At 39.7% G+C, this 19,143-nt stretch overlaps 1 protein-coding gene across 1 annotated transcript; it reads left to right on the forward strand.

Annotated features, from left to right (window-relative positions):
* Window positions 1–2,759: 2,759 nt before the first annotated feature.
* On the forward strand, window positions 2,760–11,801 carry LOC308648510 (large ribosomal subunit protein uL30-like 1; the record flags this gene model as incomplete). Its single annotated transcript, XM_081293273.1, is given in 3 exon segments — window positions 2,760–2,871; window positions 2,874–3,260; window positions 11,159–11,801. Coding segments are annotated over 3 exon segments (762 nt in total). The 3' UTR covers window positions 11,422–11,801.
* Window positions 11,802–19,143: the final 7,342 nt, after the last annotated feature.

Genomic DNA, 19,143 nt, shown 5'->3' on the forward strand with positions numbered 1-19,143 from the left:
TTCCATATCTTCCAGCCACTGTCCCTGATATACTCCTACTATGTACCGGGCTAATACTCAGTGCTTTCTATCAGTGTTTCTCAAACTGTGCTATGCACATCAATCACATGGGCATCTTGTTAAAATGCAGACTCTTGATTCAATATGCTGGATGAGACACGAGGGTCTGCATTTCCAATAAGCAAGATCTTGTTTAACGCCAACGCTGCAGGTTCACAGACCACACAAGGAATTGTAAGGCTTTATTTGCACAGCCTCACAATGAACCCACAAGGCAGTATTTTGCAACCCAGATTATACGTGGGGGGATTTTAAGCCATATGATTCTCAGATATAGTCTATACCAGTCACGTCGGTACCCCTGGTGTTAAGACCCAGACCCAGGGGGCTCACATGTGAAACTAAACTTGAACTCCTCCTTTATGGGTTAGACAGCAGTACCTTCATTTTACAGTGAAAAACTCAAGTTTAGAAAGAGAATCACCTTGCTCAAACCCTTATACATTAGTCAGGGTTGAAGGCCAATTTTAAACTCTGACTCCAGAATCCATTCTGCTAGGTAGTCTTCTCTCTCCATGGCCTTTCATGGAGAGGACACAACCTAATAATCTGTGAGTGTTCAGTGGAGTAGTCAGAGCAGCACACACAGTATATAAGCATTGGAAAACCTCCTGAAGCCCCAGGTGCCCCAGCATGAAGATTCTCAGTGTAGTTTATGACCCTATAGCAGTAGGTGGGTAGAAAGCACTCCCTGGGGCTGAAGGTGACTCTTAAATCTTCAGACCCAGCACATGTCCTGGAACTGACTATGTTCCCTTGGTTCCCTGGCTTTCCTATAAATGCTGATCTGTCAGAGTATTTTCTCTCCCATTGAGGTTTTAAGTGTAAGAGAAAGCCAGGTGCATTAAATCAGTGTAATTAGGTCTGAAATGCTAGTGATTGAGGAAGTGGATTCCCAGAGAGAGAGAGAGAGAGAGAGAGAGAGAGAGAGAGAGAGAGAGAGCAGGAGGGAGGAAGAGGACTCTCCAAGGCTTTATCAAACTGGAATTGTGAAGCCCTGGGTTGGACAGCAGCCAAACGTCTGCCCCTTTCTGATGGGAAGCAAAGGATTCCCCGAGGGTTGGACTTGCTGGCAATGGCTAGGCTTACCCTCCCCTTGGGAATTCATTAATTAGGGCTTAACTTTGAAGGAAGATAACAAGCTAATCAAAGGGGGAAGCAAAGCCTCACAAATCAAGCTGCCTAATGAGTCATGCTGAGGTGAGCAGGTAAGAAGGCACCTGTCAGAACCAGTGGAGGTTCTGACAGAGTTAGTGGGGGTGGGGGTACCCTCTAAGCTATGTTGTTGACTTACCATCAATTCTGAACAAAACCAATAGAGGAATTGTAAGGGCATTATTTAAAAATCGGTAACTGCACAACCTTCTTATATGAGTCACCTCCCTCAATCTTTTTTTGCCACATCACCATCTCTGTCATTCTAGAAACAGAGACCACAAAGTCCTTGCCTACCAGGAATGTCTCTGCCTATGGAGGCCAAACCACCTGGCTGATCAGGGCAGAGAGAAGACATTGTTCAAAAGGCCTCCTGCTGGCCCATGTGGGACCTCAAAGAGAACACAAATAAAGATGCACTGTTTACACTCAAGGATTAAACTTTTGCTTTATGTTTTAAAACAGGTACTTTGGGGTGTTATATAACTAAATTTTCTTCTGAGTTTGGGTTCATGAGCTATGAAGATTGAAGAAGAAACAGGAGGGGTGCAATGAGGATAGTTGAATTTGTCAGAGTTTCTTCCCCTCAATATGAAATCCTTGCTGCTTTCTGATATCCAAGGATAGGCTTAAAAGTTTTCTAATACTCCATACATCTCTAGAGCTTTACTTTCGTTCAAAGATGAAGGGAGATTGGAGCCTTGCCCCAAATGTCACCTTTGTGTGGCTTTTTTTGGTTGTGCCTCTCCTATGAATTCTTGAGAAAGTTTGGAATGACTTTGGGTACTGATATACTATCAAAATGATCCATCACCCACCTGGCCTCTCTCTCTGCAGGTGGTATCCAACAGGGATGGATTCCCTCTTTTGTGGTATCCAACAGGTATGGATTCCTTTCTTTTCCTCTATTATGGTTTGGATCTGAAATGTCCTACAAAGACTCAGATGTTGAAAGCTTGGTCCCCAGTATACCAAGGTGCAGAGGTGGGACTTTAGGAAATGATTGGATCATGAGGGTTCTAACAGTGGATTAATCTGTTGATAAATTCACAATTATTGGGAGGTGGTAGAACCTATAGAAGGTGGGACCTAGTTAAAGGGAGTGGTCCTTAGAGGCAAGACCTTGGAGACTATATCTTGACTCTGGCCCCACCTCTTCTCCCCTCCCCTCCCCTCCTCTTCCCTCCTCCTCCTCCTCCTCCTCTTCTCCTCCTCCTCCCCTCCTCCTCTCCTCATCCTCTTCCTCCTCCTCCTCCCACCTCCTCCTCCTCCTCCTCCTCTTCCTTCTTCTTCTTCTTCTTCTTCTTCTTCTTCTTCTTCTTCTTCTTCTTCTTCTTCTTCTTCTTCTTCTTCTTCTCTCTCTCTCTCTCTCTCTCTCTCTCTCTCTCTCTCTCTCTCCTTCCTGAATGCCACAAGGCAAGAAGTTTCTTCTGTCATGACCTTTTGCCTAATGTTCTGCTTCACCTTAGGCCCAAGACAATGGAGCCAGACAACCATGGACTGGAATCTCTGAAACCATGAGCCAAAATAAATCTTTCCGGCACATGAGCTGTAATTGCCGCACTGGAAAGATGGCGGAGGAAGAGCAAAGAAAAAAGATCCCTTTGGTTCCAGAAAAACTCCTGAAAAAGAGGAAGGCTTATCAGGCCCTCAAAGCTACCAAGCAAAGCAGGCACTTTTGGCAAAGGAGAGAAAAGGAAAAGAATTCAGATTTAAGCGACTGGAATCATTCCTACATGATTCCTGGCGGCAGAAACGTGACCACGTGCGCATCAGACAACTAGAAGTAAAACCTCATGCTTTGGAAGTACCTGATAAACATTCCTTGGTCTTTGTTGTACGCATCCAAAGGATTGATGGGGTGAGTCTACTGGTGCAGAGGACCATTGCAAGACTTCGTCTGAAGAAAATATTTAGTGGTGTCTTTGTTAAAGTCACCCCCAAAAGCCTAAAAATGCTATGGATAGTAGAACCTTACGTGACCTGGGGATTTCCAAATCTGAAGTCTGTCCGGGAACTCATCCTGAAACGTGGACAAGCAAGGGTCAAGAATAAGACCATACCCCTGGTCATCAGACTGCGGCAGAGGAGATAACTTCATTGAAATCTGTGGCTACAGGTGTGTAATTCCCTAGCCTTCCCTCTCCACACATCGGGGAAACCTTAAGGGCCCCTCCCAGCTCTCCCATAAGGGCCCCTTCCAGCTCTCCCGTGAGCACGATAGCCAGACCGAGGGAATCAGAGGTGGCGCGGGACCCGCGGCGCGGAACTACCGCTCCCACCAGTGCTGACAGCTGAGGTCTCTTGCACCAGCTACTGGAGGCGTGGCTACCGGAGGGCAAGTAAAATTCGCTGAGGATTCTCAGCCCCAAGCTCTACAAACTTAGGGTCTGAGGGAATGGCAAACAGGGAGAGTGTGCCCAGTTGTTCATGAAAACAGGGTTCCCGGGAGCAGCAGACCTGGCGTGTAGCCAGTATTGTGGTGAGTGGCACCTGTGAGAGGGGCCTGGCTAGAGGAAAAGTGGGAAGTGACTAGACACAAGAGGAGGCCCTAGGCACTCAGGATTGGAGACTCGCCCAGTCTGGGAGGAGCTGCTGCACAGTGATTGGTTCCCGCTTATTGACAGGAGAAACTTGGCCTGGTAGGCACAGCGCCACCTACTGGAAGAGAATTTAATCAAACTCTAAGACTGCATTTATTAGGTTTTTTTTTTCTTTTTTCTTTTCTCTTTTTTTTTTGATTTGGGTTTTTCTTTCATTTTCATTTTTATTTCTTGTTGTTTTTTTAAATTTTTTTTTTACAAATTTTAAAAAAATTTTTTCTTCTAATTTTAATTTTAATTTTTTTAATTATTTTTAAAAATTTTTTTTCTTTTTTTATTTCCTATTTTTTTCTTCTTTTGTCTTTTCATTTCTTTTCAATTATCTTATCCCCCTTCCTTGAATTCTACCTGCTTACTCTCATTCTCTTTAGTGACTTCTTCCCTTCCCTTCTAATACCTTTCCTCCCAAGCATCTAATAAATTTATAGGAGTAAACAGTAATTCATCAGTCAAACAGAACAAGAAGTAACATGAGCAGCTTCAAAAAGCAAGGAAGAAAAGGAGTACAAACAATGCAGGACAGCCTAAATATTCAGGAGGACCTAGAGTCATCAGAAAAATGGTCATATAAAGAACTCAAGGAACACCTTAGACAGATGGAATGGAACCTTAAAGAGGATACAAGACAGCAAATTCAAGCAGCGAAAGAACACATTGAGAAAGAATTACATAAACAGATAAAAGAAGAAGTTAAGCATCTCTACCAGGAGATAGAGATTATAAAAAATAATCAAACAATAATTCTAGAAATGAAGGAAACGATAAACCAAATTAAAAACTCAATTGAGATTATCACTAACAGAGTGGAGCAAGTAGAAGCCAGAACGTCAGATAATGAAGACAAAATATATAATCTTGAAAAGAGTCTAGCTAACTCAGAAAGGCTGGTAAAAAATCACGAGAAAAACATCCAAGAGTTATGGGATAACATAAAAAACCAAACTTACGAGTCATCGGGATAGAAGAAGGTACAGAGATTCAAACCAAGGGAATGAGTAACCTGCTGAATGAAATAATTACAGAAAACTTTCCAGAAATAAAAAAGGAAACAGATATACAAATTGAAGATGCATACAGGACACCGAGCACACAAAATCACAGTAGACCAACGCCAAGACACATTGTTATGAAGATATCCAATATACAGAACAAAGAGAAAATATTAAAAGCTACAAGAGAAAGGAGACAGATTACATTCAGGGGTAAACCAATGAGGTTACCAACAGATTTTTCATCACAGACACTGAAAGCAAGAAGGTCATGGAACAATGTATTTCAAACACTGAAAGACAATGGATGCCAACCAAGAATTCTGTATCCAGCAAAATTAAGCTTCAGGTATGACAACGAAATAAAAATCTTTCATGATAAACAAAAGTTAAAAGAATTTGCAGCCAGAAAACCAGCATTGCAAAGCATTTTGAGCAAAACACTACACGAGAAAGAAATGAAAAACAATAACCAAAACCATCAGTACGAAGTGCCTCGGTAAAGACAGAGGGTGAGGGGAAAGATAATCATGGAGAAACAAACTAAATTTTTTTAAAAAAGGATAAATAATCAAACATGGATGGAAGTACAAACCATATATCAATAGTAACTCTGAATGTTAATGGCTTAAACTCTCCAATAAAGCGACATAGGCTGGTATCATGGATTAAAAAAAACAAATCCAACAATATGCTGCCTCCAGGAGGCACATCTAATTGGAAAAGACATACACAGGCTGAAGGTGAAAGGATGGGAAAAAATATACCACGCACACGGTCCTCGTAAGCAAGCAGGGGTGTCCATCCTCATATCGAATAAAATCGACTTCAAGACTAAGTTAATCAAAAGGGATAAAGAAGGACATTATATACTGTTAAAAGGAACCATTCACCAACAAGACATAACAATTATCAATATTTATGCACCAAATAATGGTGCTGTGACATTCATAAAACGAATTCTCCTCAAGTTCAAGAATCAAATAGACCACAACACAATAATTATGGGTGACTTCAACACACCTCTCTCACCATTGGACAGATCCTCCAAACAAAAGTTGAATAAAGAAACTATAGAACTCAATATCACAATCAATAACCTAGACTTAACTGACATATATAGAATATATCAACCATCATCAAATGGATATACTTTTTTCTCAGCAGCACATGGATCCTTCTCAAAAATAGACCATATATTATGCCATAGGGCAACCCTCAGTAAATATAAAGGGGTGGAGATAATACCTTGCATTTTATCTGATCATAATGGAATGAAACTGGAAATCAATGATAAAAGAAGGAAGGAAAAATCCTACATCACATGGAAAATGAACAATATGTTACTGAATGATCAATGGGTTACAGAAGACATAAAGGAGGAAATCAAAAAATTCTTAGAGATAAATGAAAATACAGACACAACACATCGGAATCTATGGGACACAATGAAAGCAGTTTTTTTTAATTTTATTCTTTTTTTTTTATTGGATGTTCACAACATTACAAAGCTCATGACAAATCATATTTCATAGATTAGAATCAATTGGGTTATGAACTCCCATTTTTACCCCAAATACAGATTGCAGAATCACATCTGCTACACATCACATTTTTACATACTGCCATATTAGTGACTGTTGTATTCTGCTACCTTTACTATCCTCTAATATCCCCCCTCCCCTTCCCTCCCATCTTCTCTCTCTACCCCATCTATTGAAATTCATTTCCCTCCATGTTTGTTATCCCATTCCCCTCGTAAACTCTTATATATAATTTTGTATAACAATGAGGGTCTCCCTCCATTTCCATGTGATTTCCCTTTTTTTTTCTCCCTTTCCCTCCTGCCTCATGTCTCTGTTTAATGCTAATCTTTTCTTCCTGCTCAGCCTCACTGTTCTGCTCTTAGTTGCTCTCATTATATCAAAGAAGACATTTGGCATTTGTTTTTTAGGGATTGGCTAGCTTCACTAAGAATAATCTGCTCTAGTGCCATCCATTTCCCTGCAAATTCCGTGATTTTGTCATTTTTTAGTGCTGCGTAATACTCCATGGTATATAAATGCCACATTTTTTTTTATCCATTCATCTATTGAAGGGCATCTGGGTTGATTCCACAGTCTAGCAATTGTGAATTGTGCTGCTATGAACATCGATTTGGCAGTATCCCTGTAGCATGCTCTTTTAAGGTCTTCAGGGAATAGTCCGAGTAGGGCAATAGCTGGGTCAAATGGTGGTTCCATTCCCAGCTTTCCCAGGAATCTCCATACTGCTTTCCAAATTGGCCGCACCCGTTTGCAGTCCCACCAGCAGTGTACAAGAGTACCCTTTTCCCCACATCCTCGCCAGCACTTGTTGTTGTTTGACTTCATCATGGCTGCCAATCTTACTGGGGTGAGATGGTATCTTAGGGTGGTTTTGATTTGCATTTCCTTGACTGATAGAGATGGTGAGCATTTTTTCATGTACTTGTTGATTGTTTGTATGTCCTCCTCTGTGAAGTGTTTGTTCATGTCCTTGGCCCATTTGTTGATTGGGTTGTTTGTTTTCTTATTGCCTAATTTTTTGAGTTCTTTGTATACTCTGGATATTAGGGCTCTATCTGAAGTGTGAGGGGTAAAAATTTGTTCCCAGGATGTAGGCTCCCTATTTACCTCTCTTATTGTTTCTCTTGCTGAGAAAAAACTTTTTAGTTTGAGTAAGTCCCATTTGTTGATTCTTGTTATTAACTCTTGTGCTATGGGTGTCCTATTAAGGAATTTGGAGCCCGACCCCACAATCTGTAGATCGGAGCCAACTTTTTCTTCTATCAGACGCAGAGTCTCTGATTTGATATCTAGCTCCTTTATCCACTTTGAGTTGACTTTTGTGCGTGGCGAGAGGAGGGGATTTAGTTTCATTTTGTTGCATATGGATTTCCAGTTTTCCCAACACCATTTGTTGAAGATGCTATCCTTTCTCCATTGCATGTTTTTAGCTCCTATGAAAGCAGTTTTAAGAGGAAAATTCATCGCCTGGTGGTCATTCCTCAAAAAAAGAAAAACCAACAAATAAATGAGCTCACACTTCATCTCAAAGCCCTAGAAAAGGAAGAGCAAAACAACAGCAAATGTAGCAGAAGGCTAGAAATAATTAAAATCAGAGCGGAAATTAATGAAATTGAAACAAAAGAAACTATTGAAAAAATTAACAAAACTAAAAGTTGGTTCTTCGAAAAAATAAATAAGATTGACAGACCTTTAGCCATGCTAACGAAGAGAAGAAGAGAACTCAAATTACTAACATACGGGATGAAAAAGGCAATATCACAACAGATGCTACAGAAATACAGAAGACAATTAGAAATTATTTTGAAAACCTATATTCCAGTAAAATAGAAGATAGTGAAGACATCGATAAATTTCTTAAGTCATATGATTTGCCCAGACTGAGTCAGGAGGATACACACAATTTGAACAGACCAATATCAATGGATGAAATTGAAGAAGCCATCAAAAGACTACCAACCAAGAAAAGCCCAGGACCGGATGGGTATACAGCGGAGTTTTACAAAACCTTTAAAGAAGAATTAATACCAATACTTTTCAAGTTATTTCAGGAAATAGAAAAAGAGGGAACTCTTCCAAATTCATTCTATGAGTCCAACATCACCCTGATTCCGAAACCAGACAAAGACACCTCAAGGAAAGAAAACTACAGACCAATATCTCTAATGAACCTAGATGCAAAAATCCTCAATAAAATTCTGGCGAATCAAATACAAAAACACATCAAAAAAATTGTGCACCATGATCAAGTAGGATTCATCCTTGGGATGCAAGGCTGGTTCAATATACGGAAATCAATAAATGTTATTCACCACATCAATAGACTTAAAGATAAGAACCATATGATCATCTTGATAGACGCAGAGAAAGCATTCGACAAAGTACAGCATCCCTTTATGTTCAAAACACTAGAAAAACTAGGGATAACAGGAACATACCTCAACATTGTAAAAGCTATCTATGCTAAGTCTCAGGCTAGCATCATTCTGAATGGACAAAAGTTAAAGGCATTCCCTCTAAAATCTGGAACAAGACAGGGATGCCCTCTATCACCACTTCTATTCAATATAGTTCTCGAAACACTGGCCAGAGCAATTAGACAGATGAAAGAAATTAAAGGCATAAAAATAGGAAAAGAAGAACTTAAATTATCACTATTTGCATATGACATGATTCCATACCTAGAAGACCCAAAAGGGTCTACAAAGAAACTACTAGAACTAATAAATGAATTCAGCAAAGTGGCAGGATATAAAATCAACATGCATAAATCAAAGGCATTTCTGTATATCAGCGACAAAACTTCTGAAACGGAAATGAGGAAAAACACTCCATTCACAATATCCTCAAAAAAAGATAAAATACTTGGGAATCAACCTAACAAAAGAGGTGAAAGATTTATACAATGAAAACTACAGAACCCTAAAGAGAGAAGTAGAAGATCTTAGAAGATGGAAAAATATACCCTGTTCATGGATAGGCAGAACTAACATCATCAAAATGGCGACATTACCAAAAGTTCTCTATAGGTTTAATGCAATGCCAATCAAAATCCCAACAGCATTTCTTGTAGAAATAGATAAAGCAATCATGAAATTCATATGGAAAAATAAAAGACCCAGAATAGCAAAAGCAATTCTAAACAGGAAGTGTGAATCAGGCGGTATAGCGATACCAGATTTCAAACTATATTACAGAGCAATAGTGACAAAAACAGCATGGTACTGGTACCAAAACAGGCGGGTGGACCAATGGTATAGAATAGAGGACACAGAGACTAATCCACAAAGTTACAACTATCTTATATTTGATAAAGGGGCTAAAAGCATGCAATGGAGGAAGGATAGCATCTTCAACAAATGGTGCTGGGAAAACTGGAAAGCCACTTGCATCAAAATGAAACTGAATCCCTTTCTCTCGCCATGCACAAAAGTTAACTCAAAATGGATCAAGGAGCTTGATATCAAATCAGAGACTCTGCGTCTGATAGAAGAAAAAGTTGGCTCCGATCTACAGATTGTGGGGTCGGGCTCCAAATTCCTTAATAGGACACCCATAGCACAAGAGTTAATAACAAGAATCAACAAATGGGACTTACTCAAACTAAAAAGTTTTTTCTCAGCAAGAGAAACAATAAGAGAGGTAAATAGGGAGCCTACATCATGGGAACAAATTTTTACTCCTCACACTTCAGATAGAGCCCTAATATCCAGAGTATACAAAGAACTCAAAAAATTAGGCAATAAGATAACAAATAACCCAATCAACAAATGGGCCAAGGACCTGAACAGACACTTCTCAGAGGAGGATATACAATCAATCAACAAGTACATGAAAAAATGCTCACCATCTCTAGCAGTCAGAGAAATGCAAATCAAAACCACCCTAAGATACCATCTCACTCTAGTAAGATTGGCAGCCACTATGAAGTCAAACAACAACAAGTGCTGGCGAGGATGTGGAGAAAAGGGTACAGTTGTACATTGCTGGTGGGACTGCAAATTGGTGCGGCCAATTTGGAAAGCAGTTTGGAGATTCCTGGGAAAGATGGGAATGGAACCACCATTTGACCCTGCTATTGCCCTTCTCGGACTATTCCCTGAAGACCTTAAAAGAGCATGCTACAGGGATACTGCCACATCGATGTTCATAGCAGCACAATTCACAATAGCTAGACTGTGGAACCAACCCAGATGCCCTTCAATAGATGAATGGATAAAAAAAAATGTGGCATCTATACACAATGGAGTACTATGCAGCAATAAAAAATGTCAAAATCATAGAATTTTCAGGGAAATGGATGGCACTAGAGCAGATTATGCTTAGTGAAGCTAGCCAATCCCTAAAAAACAAATACCAAATGTCTTCTTTGATATAATGAGAGCAACTATGAACAGAGCAGGGAGGAAGAGCAGGAAGAAAAGATTAACATTAAACAGAGACATGAGATGGGAGGGAAAGGGAGAGAAAAGGGAAATTGCATGGAAATGAAGGGAGACCCTCATTGCTATACAAAATTACATATAAGAGGTTGTGAGGGGAATGGGAAAATAAATAGATGGGGTATAGAGAGAAGATGGGAGGGGAGGGGAGGGGGGATAGTAGGGGATAGGAAAGGTAGCAGAATACAACAATTACTAATAGGGCATTATGTAAAATTGTGGATGTGTAACCGACGTGATTCTACAATCTGCATTTGGGGTAAAATTGGGGGTTCATAACCCACTTCAATCTAATGTATGAAAAATGATATGTCAAGAGCTTTGTAATGTTGTGAACAACCAATAAAAAAAAATAAAATCAGGAAAAAAAAAGACCATACCCCTGACAGACAACACAATGATTGAGGAGCATCTGGGGAAGTTTGACGTCATTTGTCTGGAAGACCTCATTCATGAAATTGCCTTCCCGGGGAAGCATTTTTGGGAGATCTCTGGATTCTTGTGCCCTTTCCACCTCTCTGTTGCTCGTCATGCTACCAAAAATAGAGTGGGTTTCCTCAAGGAGATGGGCTTACCTGGCTATCGGGGTGAACGCATCAATCAGCTCATCCGCCAGCTGAACTAAACCCAGCATATCTTAAAGCAGTGCATCAGAAGCATGTGTTCTGTTGGATGGAAATGTTGTCAAGTATCTTCACAGAAGATTATTTTCTGCCTTAAGAAACTGGAAGGAAGGGATTGGGGAAGAGACAGTAGGTTATGATCATGGCAGGCACCTCTCATCACAGCCCAGTTCCAAGGAAAATTGTTTTCCACGTTGACCACTTCTGCTCTGCGGTTTAATATTGGTGAATGAATTACCCTGGCATGTGTACAAGTCTCCCTAAGCCTCTTGCAGCAGTGGACCAAGTCCAGGAGCATACTTGAATCTAGAGGTCCCAAGAGCCTTGTTTTGAAAAGACTTAAAATACTTGGGAAGAAAGCACAAAAACCAAAAAAAAAAAATCTTTCCTACTTTAATTTGTTGTTCTCAAGTATTTTGTCACAGCAATGTAAAACTGACCAATACATTCACCTTACCTTTTTTAAAATCTATCCCAAAGATTCAAACTCTCCTCTTCTATTCAGCATGAACCCAAACTCAGAATCATTAACTTCACACAAGTCTTTTCAATTCTGCCACTTCTGGTTGGTGTCTCTGATGTAAATTGGAGTTAACTGATCTTTGGCAGGTAAATGAATTCAAAGTCCCTAGGTAGGAAGGAAAGGTTGGAGAGGTGTGTGTCACCTCCACCTCAGATTGTTACCTTTTCCCCTCAACCTAAACCTCACATGTAGTTCACATTGCTATATGCTGTTTCTTCTAGGAAATCATCCACAGATCTATATGATAGATTCATCTACCTATTTCCCCAATTATATTATGAAGTCCTTTCCCAATGAAGTGATACGGGAAAGCCCTATACTGAATCATTCTTTACTAGTGTGCAGCTATTTCTTCCTGGCTGAGGAAAGAGGGTAGGAATAAGATGGGCAATGCCCTTTCATTTTATATAGTCATTGCCCCTAACCTAGCTACTGGAATTAATAGGGAGCTTGTGAAAATTCTAATACCAGATTGTACTCCAGACCCTTTGCAACTCAATGTTTGGGGTGGCATCTAGACATAAGAAGTTATTTGATGACAGTTGTTTTAAATTTGGCTGCACATTTAAAATTTCTCAGGAGGCTTTTAGAAATACAGATGCCTATCCCCACCCTCATAAATTCTGATTAATAAAGGATGCAGGGTACATTTTGGCCACTGTAAATTTTAACATCTCAAATGAATTTAATGCACAGACAAGTTTGAAAACCAGTGCTTAAACTATATTTTTCTTCCAAATTTTGTAGCCTAGGGTCAAAAAACAAACAAACAAAAACCTTTTGCTAGTAAAGGAAAAATATCAGCAATCCTCTGGTTGATTTATTCAATGACTTTTTTTTTCTCCCTGTGATTTCCTACACTAAGCCTACAGGCATTATAGAGTTGTTAAGCAGAAATCTTGCAATTTATTACTTTATTCTACCAGTTCCCCCTCTTCTTGAGCTGCTCTCTGCAGAAGGGCCTAATAAAACCATAAACAACAAGTAAGAACCATGGTGACATTTGACTTCTATTTATACTTGAGTGCTGATAACTAGGTTGCCAGAAGAACTCAACTAATGTAAGGTGTCTGGACTCCCACAAAAGAACATTGCAAATCTTTCAAACACTTATGAAAAAAAATACATCTTTTTTTAAAATTATTTTATTGTTGGTTGTTCAAAACATTACATAGTTCTTAATATACCATATTTCACAGAATGATTCAAGTGGATTATGAACTCCCACCTTTACCCCGTATACAGATTGCTGTGTCACATCAGTTACATTTCCATTGATTTACAAATTGCCTTTCTAGTGACTGATGTATTCTGCTGTCTATCCCATTCTCCACTATACCCCCTCCCCTCCCCTCCCCTTCTCTCTCTCCACCCCCTCTACTGTAAATCGTTTCTTACACTTATATAATTTCTCTCCTACTCCTCCTTTCCTCTTATATGTAATTGTGTATAACCCTGAGGCTCACCTTCCAATTCCATGCAATTTCCCTTGACTCTCCCTTTCCCTCCCGCCTATCATCCCTGTTAAATGTTAATCTTCTTCTCCAGCTCTTCGTCTCTACCCTGTCCTTGGTTACTCCCCTTATATCAAAGAAGACATTTGGCATTTGTTTTTTAAGGATTGGCTAGCTTCACTTAGCATAATCTGCTCTAATGCCATCCATTTCCCTCCAAATTCTATGATTTTGTCATTTCTTAATGCAGAGTAATACTCCATTGTGTATAAATGCCACATTTTTTTAATCCATTCATCTATTGAAGGGCTTCTAGGTTGGTTCCACAATCTTGCTATCGTGAATTGTGCTGCTATGAACATCGATGTAGCAGTGTCCCTGTAGCATGCTCTTGTTAGGTCTTTAGGGAATAGACCGAGAAGGGGAATAGCTGGGTCAAATGGTGGTTCCATTCCCAGCTTTCCAAGAAATCTCCATACTGCTTTCCAAATTCGCTGCACCATTTTGCAGTCCCACCAACAATGAACAAGTGTACCCAATTCCCCGCATCCTCGCCAGCACTTGTTGTTGTTTGACTTCATAGTGGCTGCCAATCTTACTGGAGTGAGATGGTATCTTAGGGTGGTTTTGATTTGCATTTCTCTGACTGCTAGAGATGGTGAGCATTTTTTCATATACTTGTTGATTGATTGTATGTCCTCCTCTGAGAAGTGTCTGTTCAGGTCCTTGGCCCATTTGTTGATTGGATTATTTGTTATCTTATTATCTAATTTTTTGAGTTCTTTGTATACTCTGGATATTAGGGCTCTATCTGAAGTGTGTGGGGTAAAGATTTGTTCCCAGGATGTAGGCTCCCTGTTTATCTCTCTTATTGTTTCTTTTGTTGAGAGAAAACTTTTTAGTTTGAGTAAGTCCCATTTGTTGATTCTGGTTGTTAACTCTTGCGCTATGGGTGTCCTATTGAGGAATTTGGAGCCTGCCCCCATGGTATGTAAATCATAGCCGACTTTTTCTTCTATCAGACGCCGTGTCTCTGATTTAATATCGAGCTCCTTGATCCATTTTGAGTTAACTTTTGTGCATGGCGAGAGAAAGGGATTCAGTTTCATTTTGATGCAAGTGGCTTTCCAGTTTTCCCAGCACCATTTGTTGAATATGCTTTCCTTCCTCCATTGCATGCTTTTAGCCCCTTTATCAAATATAAGATAGTTGTAGTTTTGTGGATTGGTTACTGTGTCTTCTATTCTGTACCATTGGTCCACTCGCCTGTTTTGGTACCAGTACCATGCTGTTTTTGTAACTATTGCTCTGTAGTATAGTTTGAAGTCTGGAATCGCTATACCGCCTGATTCACACTTCCTGTTTAGAATTGCTTTTGCTATTCTGGGTCTTTTATTATTCCATATGAATTTCCTGATTGTTTTATCTATTTCTACAAGAAATGCTGTTGGAATTTTGATTGGGATAGCATTGAACTTATAGAGAACTATTGGTAATATCGCCATTTTGATGATGTTAGTTCTGCCTATCCATGAACAGGGTATATTTTTCCATCTTCTGAGGTCTTCTTCTACTTCTCTCTTTAGGGTTCTGTAGTTTTCATTGTATAGGTCTTTCACCTCTTTTGTTAGGTTGATTCCCAGGTATTTTATTTTTTTGGGGGATATTGTGAATGGAGTAGTTGTCCTCATTTCCGTTTCAGAGGATTTGTTGCTGATATACAGGAATGCATTTGATTTATGCGTGTTGATTTTATATCCTGCCACTTTGCTGAATTCATTTATTAACTCTAATAGTTTCTTTGTAGACCCTTTTGGGTCTGTTAGGTATAGAATCATATCGTCTGCAAATAGTGATAATTTAAGTTCTTCTTTTCCTATTTTTATGCCTTTAATTTCTTTCGTCTGTCTGATTGCTCTGGCCAGTGTTTCGAGAACTATGTTGAACAGAAGTGGTGAGAGAGGGCATCCCTGTCTTGTACCAGATCTTAGAGGGAATGCCTTCAATTTTTCTCCATTCAGAATGATGCTGGCCTGTGGCTTATCATAGATTGCTTTAACAATGTTGAGGTATGATCCTGTTATCCCTAATTTTTCTAGAGTTTTGAACATAAAGGGATGCTGTACTTTGTCGAATGCTTTTTCTGCATCTATCGAGATGATCATATGGTTCTTATTTTTAAGTCTATTGATGTGGTGAATAACATTTATTGATTTCCGTATATTGAACCAGCCTTGCATCCCAGGGATGAATCCTACTTGATCATGGTGTATAATTTTTTTGATACGATTTTGAATCCGATTCGCCAGAATTTTATTGAGGATTTTTGCATCTAGGTTCATTAGAGATATTGGTCTGTAGTTTTCTTTCTTTGAAGTGTCTCTGTCTGGTTTAGGTATCAGGGTGATGTTGGCATCGTAGAATGTCTTTGGAAGTTCTCCCTCTTTTTCTATTTCCTGAAATAGCTTGAAAAGTATTGGTGTTAGTTCCTCTTTAAAGGTTTTGTAAAACTCTGCTGTATACCCGTCCGGTCCTGGGCTTTTCTTAGTTGGTAGTCTTTTGATGGTTTCTTCTATTTCTTCTATTGTTATTGGTCTGTTTAGGCTGTCTATATCTTCCTGACTCAATCTGGGCAGATCATATGACTTAAGAAATTTATCGATGCCTTCACTATCTTCTATTTTATTGGAGTATAAGGATTCAAAATAATTTCTGATTATCTTCTGTATTTCTGAAGTGTCTGTTGTGATATTGCCTTTTTCATCCCGTATGCTAGTAATTTGGGTTCTCTCTCTTCTTCTCTTCGTTAGCATGGCTAAGGGTCTGTCGATTTTATTTATTTTTTCAAAGAACCAACTTTTGGTTTTGTCAATTTTTTCAATTGTTTCTTTTGTTTCGATTTCATTAATTTCAGCTCTGATTTTAATTATTTCTTGCCTTCTACTTCTTTTGCTGTTGTTTTGCTCTTCTTTTTCTAGGATTTTGAGATGATATATGAGGTCGTTTATTTGTTGGTTTTTTCTTTTTTTAAGGAATGCGCTCCAAGCAATGAATTTTCCTCTTAAAACTGCTTTCAATGTGTCCCATAGATTCCGATATGTTGTGTCTGTGATTTCATTTAACTCTAAGAAGTTTTTAATTTCCTCCTTAATGTCTTCTATAACCCATTGATCATTCAGTAATCTATTGTTCATTCTCCAAGTGTTGCATGATTTTTCCTTCCTTCTTTTATCGTTGATTTTCAATTTCATTCCATTATGATCAGATAAGATGCATGGTATTATTTCTACTCCTTTATATTGTCTAAGAGTTGTCCTGTGACATAATATATGATCTATTTTTGTGAAGGATCCATGTGCTGCTGAGAAAAAAGTGTAACTACTTGATGTTGGGTGGTATATTCTATATATGTCAATTAAGTCTAGGTTGTTAATTGTGTTGTTGAGTTCTATAGTTTCCTTATTTAACTTTTGTTTGGAAGATCTGTCCAGTGGTGAGAGAGGTGTGTTGAAGTCCCTCATGATTATTGTATGGTGGTCTATTAGACTCTTGTACTTGAGAAGAGTTTGCTTGATGAACGTAGCTGCACCATTGTTTGGGGCATATATATTTATGATTGTTATGTCTTGTTGGTGTATGGTTCCCTTGAGCAGTATGTAGTGTCCCTATTTATCCTTTTTGATTAACTTTGGCTTGAAATCTATTTTGTTTGATATGAGTATGGACACTCCTGCTTGTTTCCGCAGTCCATATGAGTGGAATGATTTTTCCCAGCCTTTCACCTTCAGTCTATGTATATCTTTTCCTATCAAATGCGTCTCCTGTAGGCAACATATTGTTGGATCTTGTTTTGTGTTCCATTTGACTAGCCTGTGTCTCTTAATTGGTGAGTTTAAGCCATTAACATTTAGGGTTATTATTGAGATTTGGTTTGTTCCTCCAGTCATATTTGTTTATTTATGTTACTAAACCTGATTAGTTTTCCTCTTTGATTACTTTCCCCCCTTTACTGTCCTACCTCCCACTGATGGTTTTCAATGTTATTTTCAGTTTCCTCTTCCTGTAATGTTTTGCCAAGGATTTTTTGAAGAGATGGTTTTCTAGCTGCGAATTCTTTTAACTTTTGTTTATCGTGAAAGGTTTTAATTTCATCTTCCATCCTGAAGCTTAATTTCGCCGGATACACGATTCTTGGTTGGAGCCCATTTTCTTTCAGTGTTTGAAAAATGTTATTCCAGGATCTTCTAGCTTTCAGAGTCTGTGTTGAGAGATCAACTGTTATCCTGATTGGTTTGCCCCTAAATGTAATCTGCTTTCTTTCTCTTGTAGCTTTTAAAATTCTCTCCTTATTCTGTATGTTGGGCATCTTCATTATAATGTGTCTAGGTGTGGATCTCTTATGATTTTGCACTTTCGGCGTCCTGTAGGCTTCTAGGATATGGGATTCTGTTTCATTCTTCAAGTCTGGGAAGTTTTCTTGTATTATTTCATTGAATAGATTGTTCATTCCTCTGATTTGGAGCTCTGTGCCCTCCTGTATCCCAATGACTCTTAAGTTTGGTCTTTTAATGTTGTCCCATAATTCTTGAATGTTCTGTTCATGGTTTCTTAGCAGTCTTGCTGAACTGTCTATGTTCTTCTCAAGTTGAAATACTTTGTCTTCATTGTCTGATGTTCTATCTTCTAAGTGATCTATTCTGCTGGTAGTATTGTCAATTGAGGTTTTAAGTTGGTTTATTGCTTCCAGCATTTCTAGGATTTCTATTTGTTTGTTTTTTATTACTTCTAACTCCCTGTGAAATTGATCTTTTACTTCCTGGATTTGTTTCTGTAGTTCCTTGTCAATGTGATCTTTCATTGTCTGATTTTGCTGTCTCATGTCTTCCTTGAGAGTCCAGATCATCTGAAGCATGTATATCCTGAACTCTTTATCTGACATTCCATCTGTTGCAGCTATTACCTCTTCTAGAGTTGAGTTGACCTGCATTGCTTGTGGTCCTTTCTTTCCTTGTCTTTTCATATTGCTTGCGTTTCTTTCTGCTTGGTGAAACTGTTGTGTTTTTGAAGTTTTTTTCCCCCTGTTTATTTATATTTCTCTTGTATAGTTGGGATATCTCTCTTGTAGGGTGGGTAGTGGCTGTGCTCCTCCTCTAATCAGGGTGATCTATCCACTACGCTGGTTGGTCGTAGGTCTGCCCACCCTGCGGGCACGGGCGGCTGCTCTACTCTGCCCCCACTCCAATTGCGGTGACGTTCCTACCACGTCCTCGGATCGTTGGTCCTGATCCGGATGTGGGCGGCAGCTCTTCTCCACCCCTACTCCAGTTGATGTGATGTGTCTACCACGCTGGTCGGCCTCCAAGCCTGTTCAGCCGGTGGGTCTCAGATCTGCCCACCCTGCGGGCCTGGGCGGCAGTTCTGCTCAACCCCCACTCCCAGTGGGGGTACCTAACTGCCTCTCCAACGGGTCTCTGGGCTCCTTCCAGACGCTGGCGGCGGCTCTGTTCAACCCCCACTCCAACCAGTGTGACGTGACTGCCTCGATGCTACTCGTCCACCACACTGGCAGGCTGCCGAGCCTGTCTTGCCAGTGGGATGCAGGACTGCCTACCTTGCAGGATCAGACGGCGGCTCTTCACGGCCTCCACTCCAAGTGGGTTGACTTGGCTACCCTGCCGTCGGGTCGCTGGTCCTGTTCCAGGCGTGGGCGGCTACTCTCCTCGGCCCCAGCTGCAGTTGGGGTGTGC

The sequence above is a fragment of the Spermophilus citellus genome (assembly GCF_964194105.1).
Source record: "Spermophilus citellus genome assembly, chromosome: 4".
Classification (NCBI taxonomy): Eukaryota; Metazoa; Chordata; class Mammalia; order Rodentia; family Sciuridae; genus Spermophilus; species Spermophilus citellus.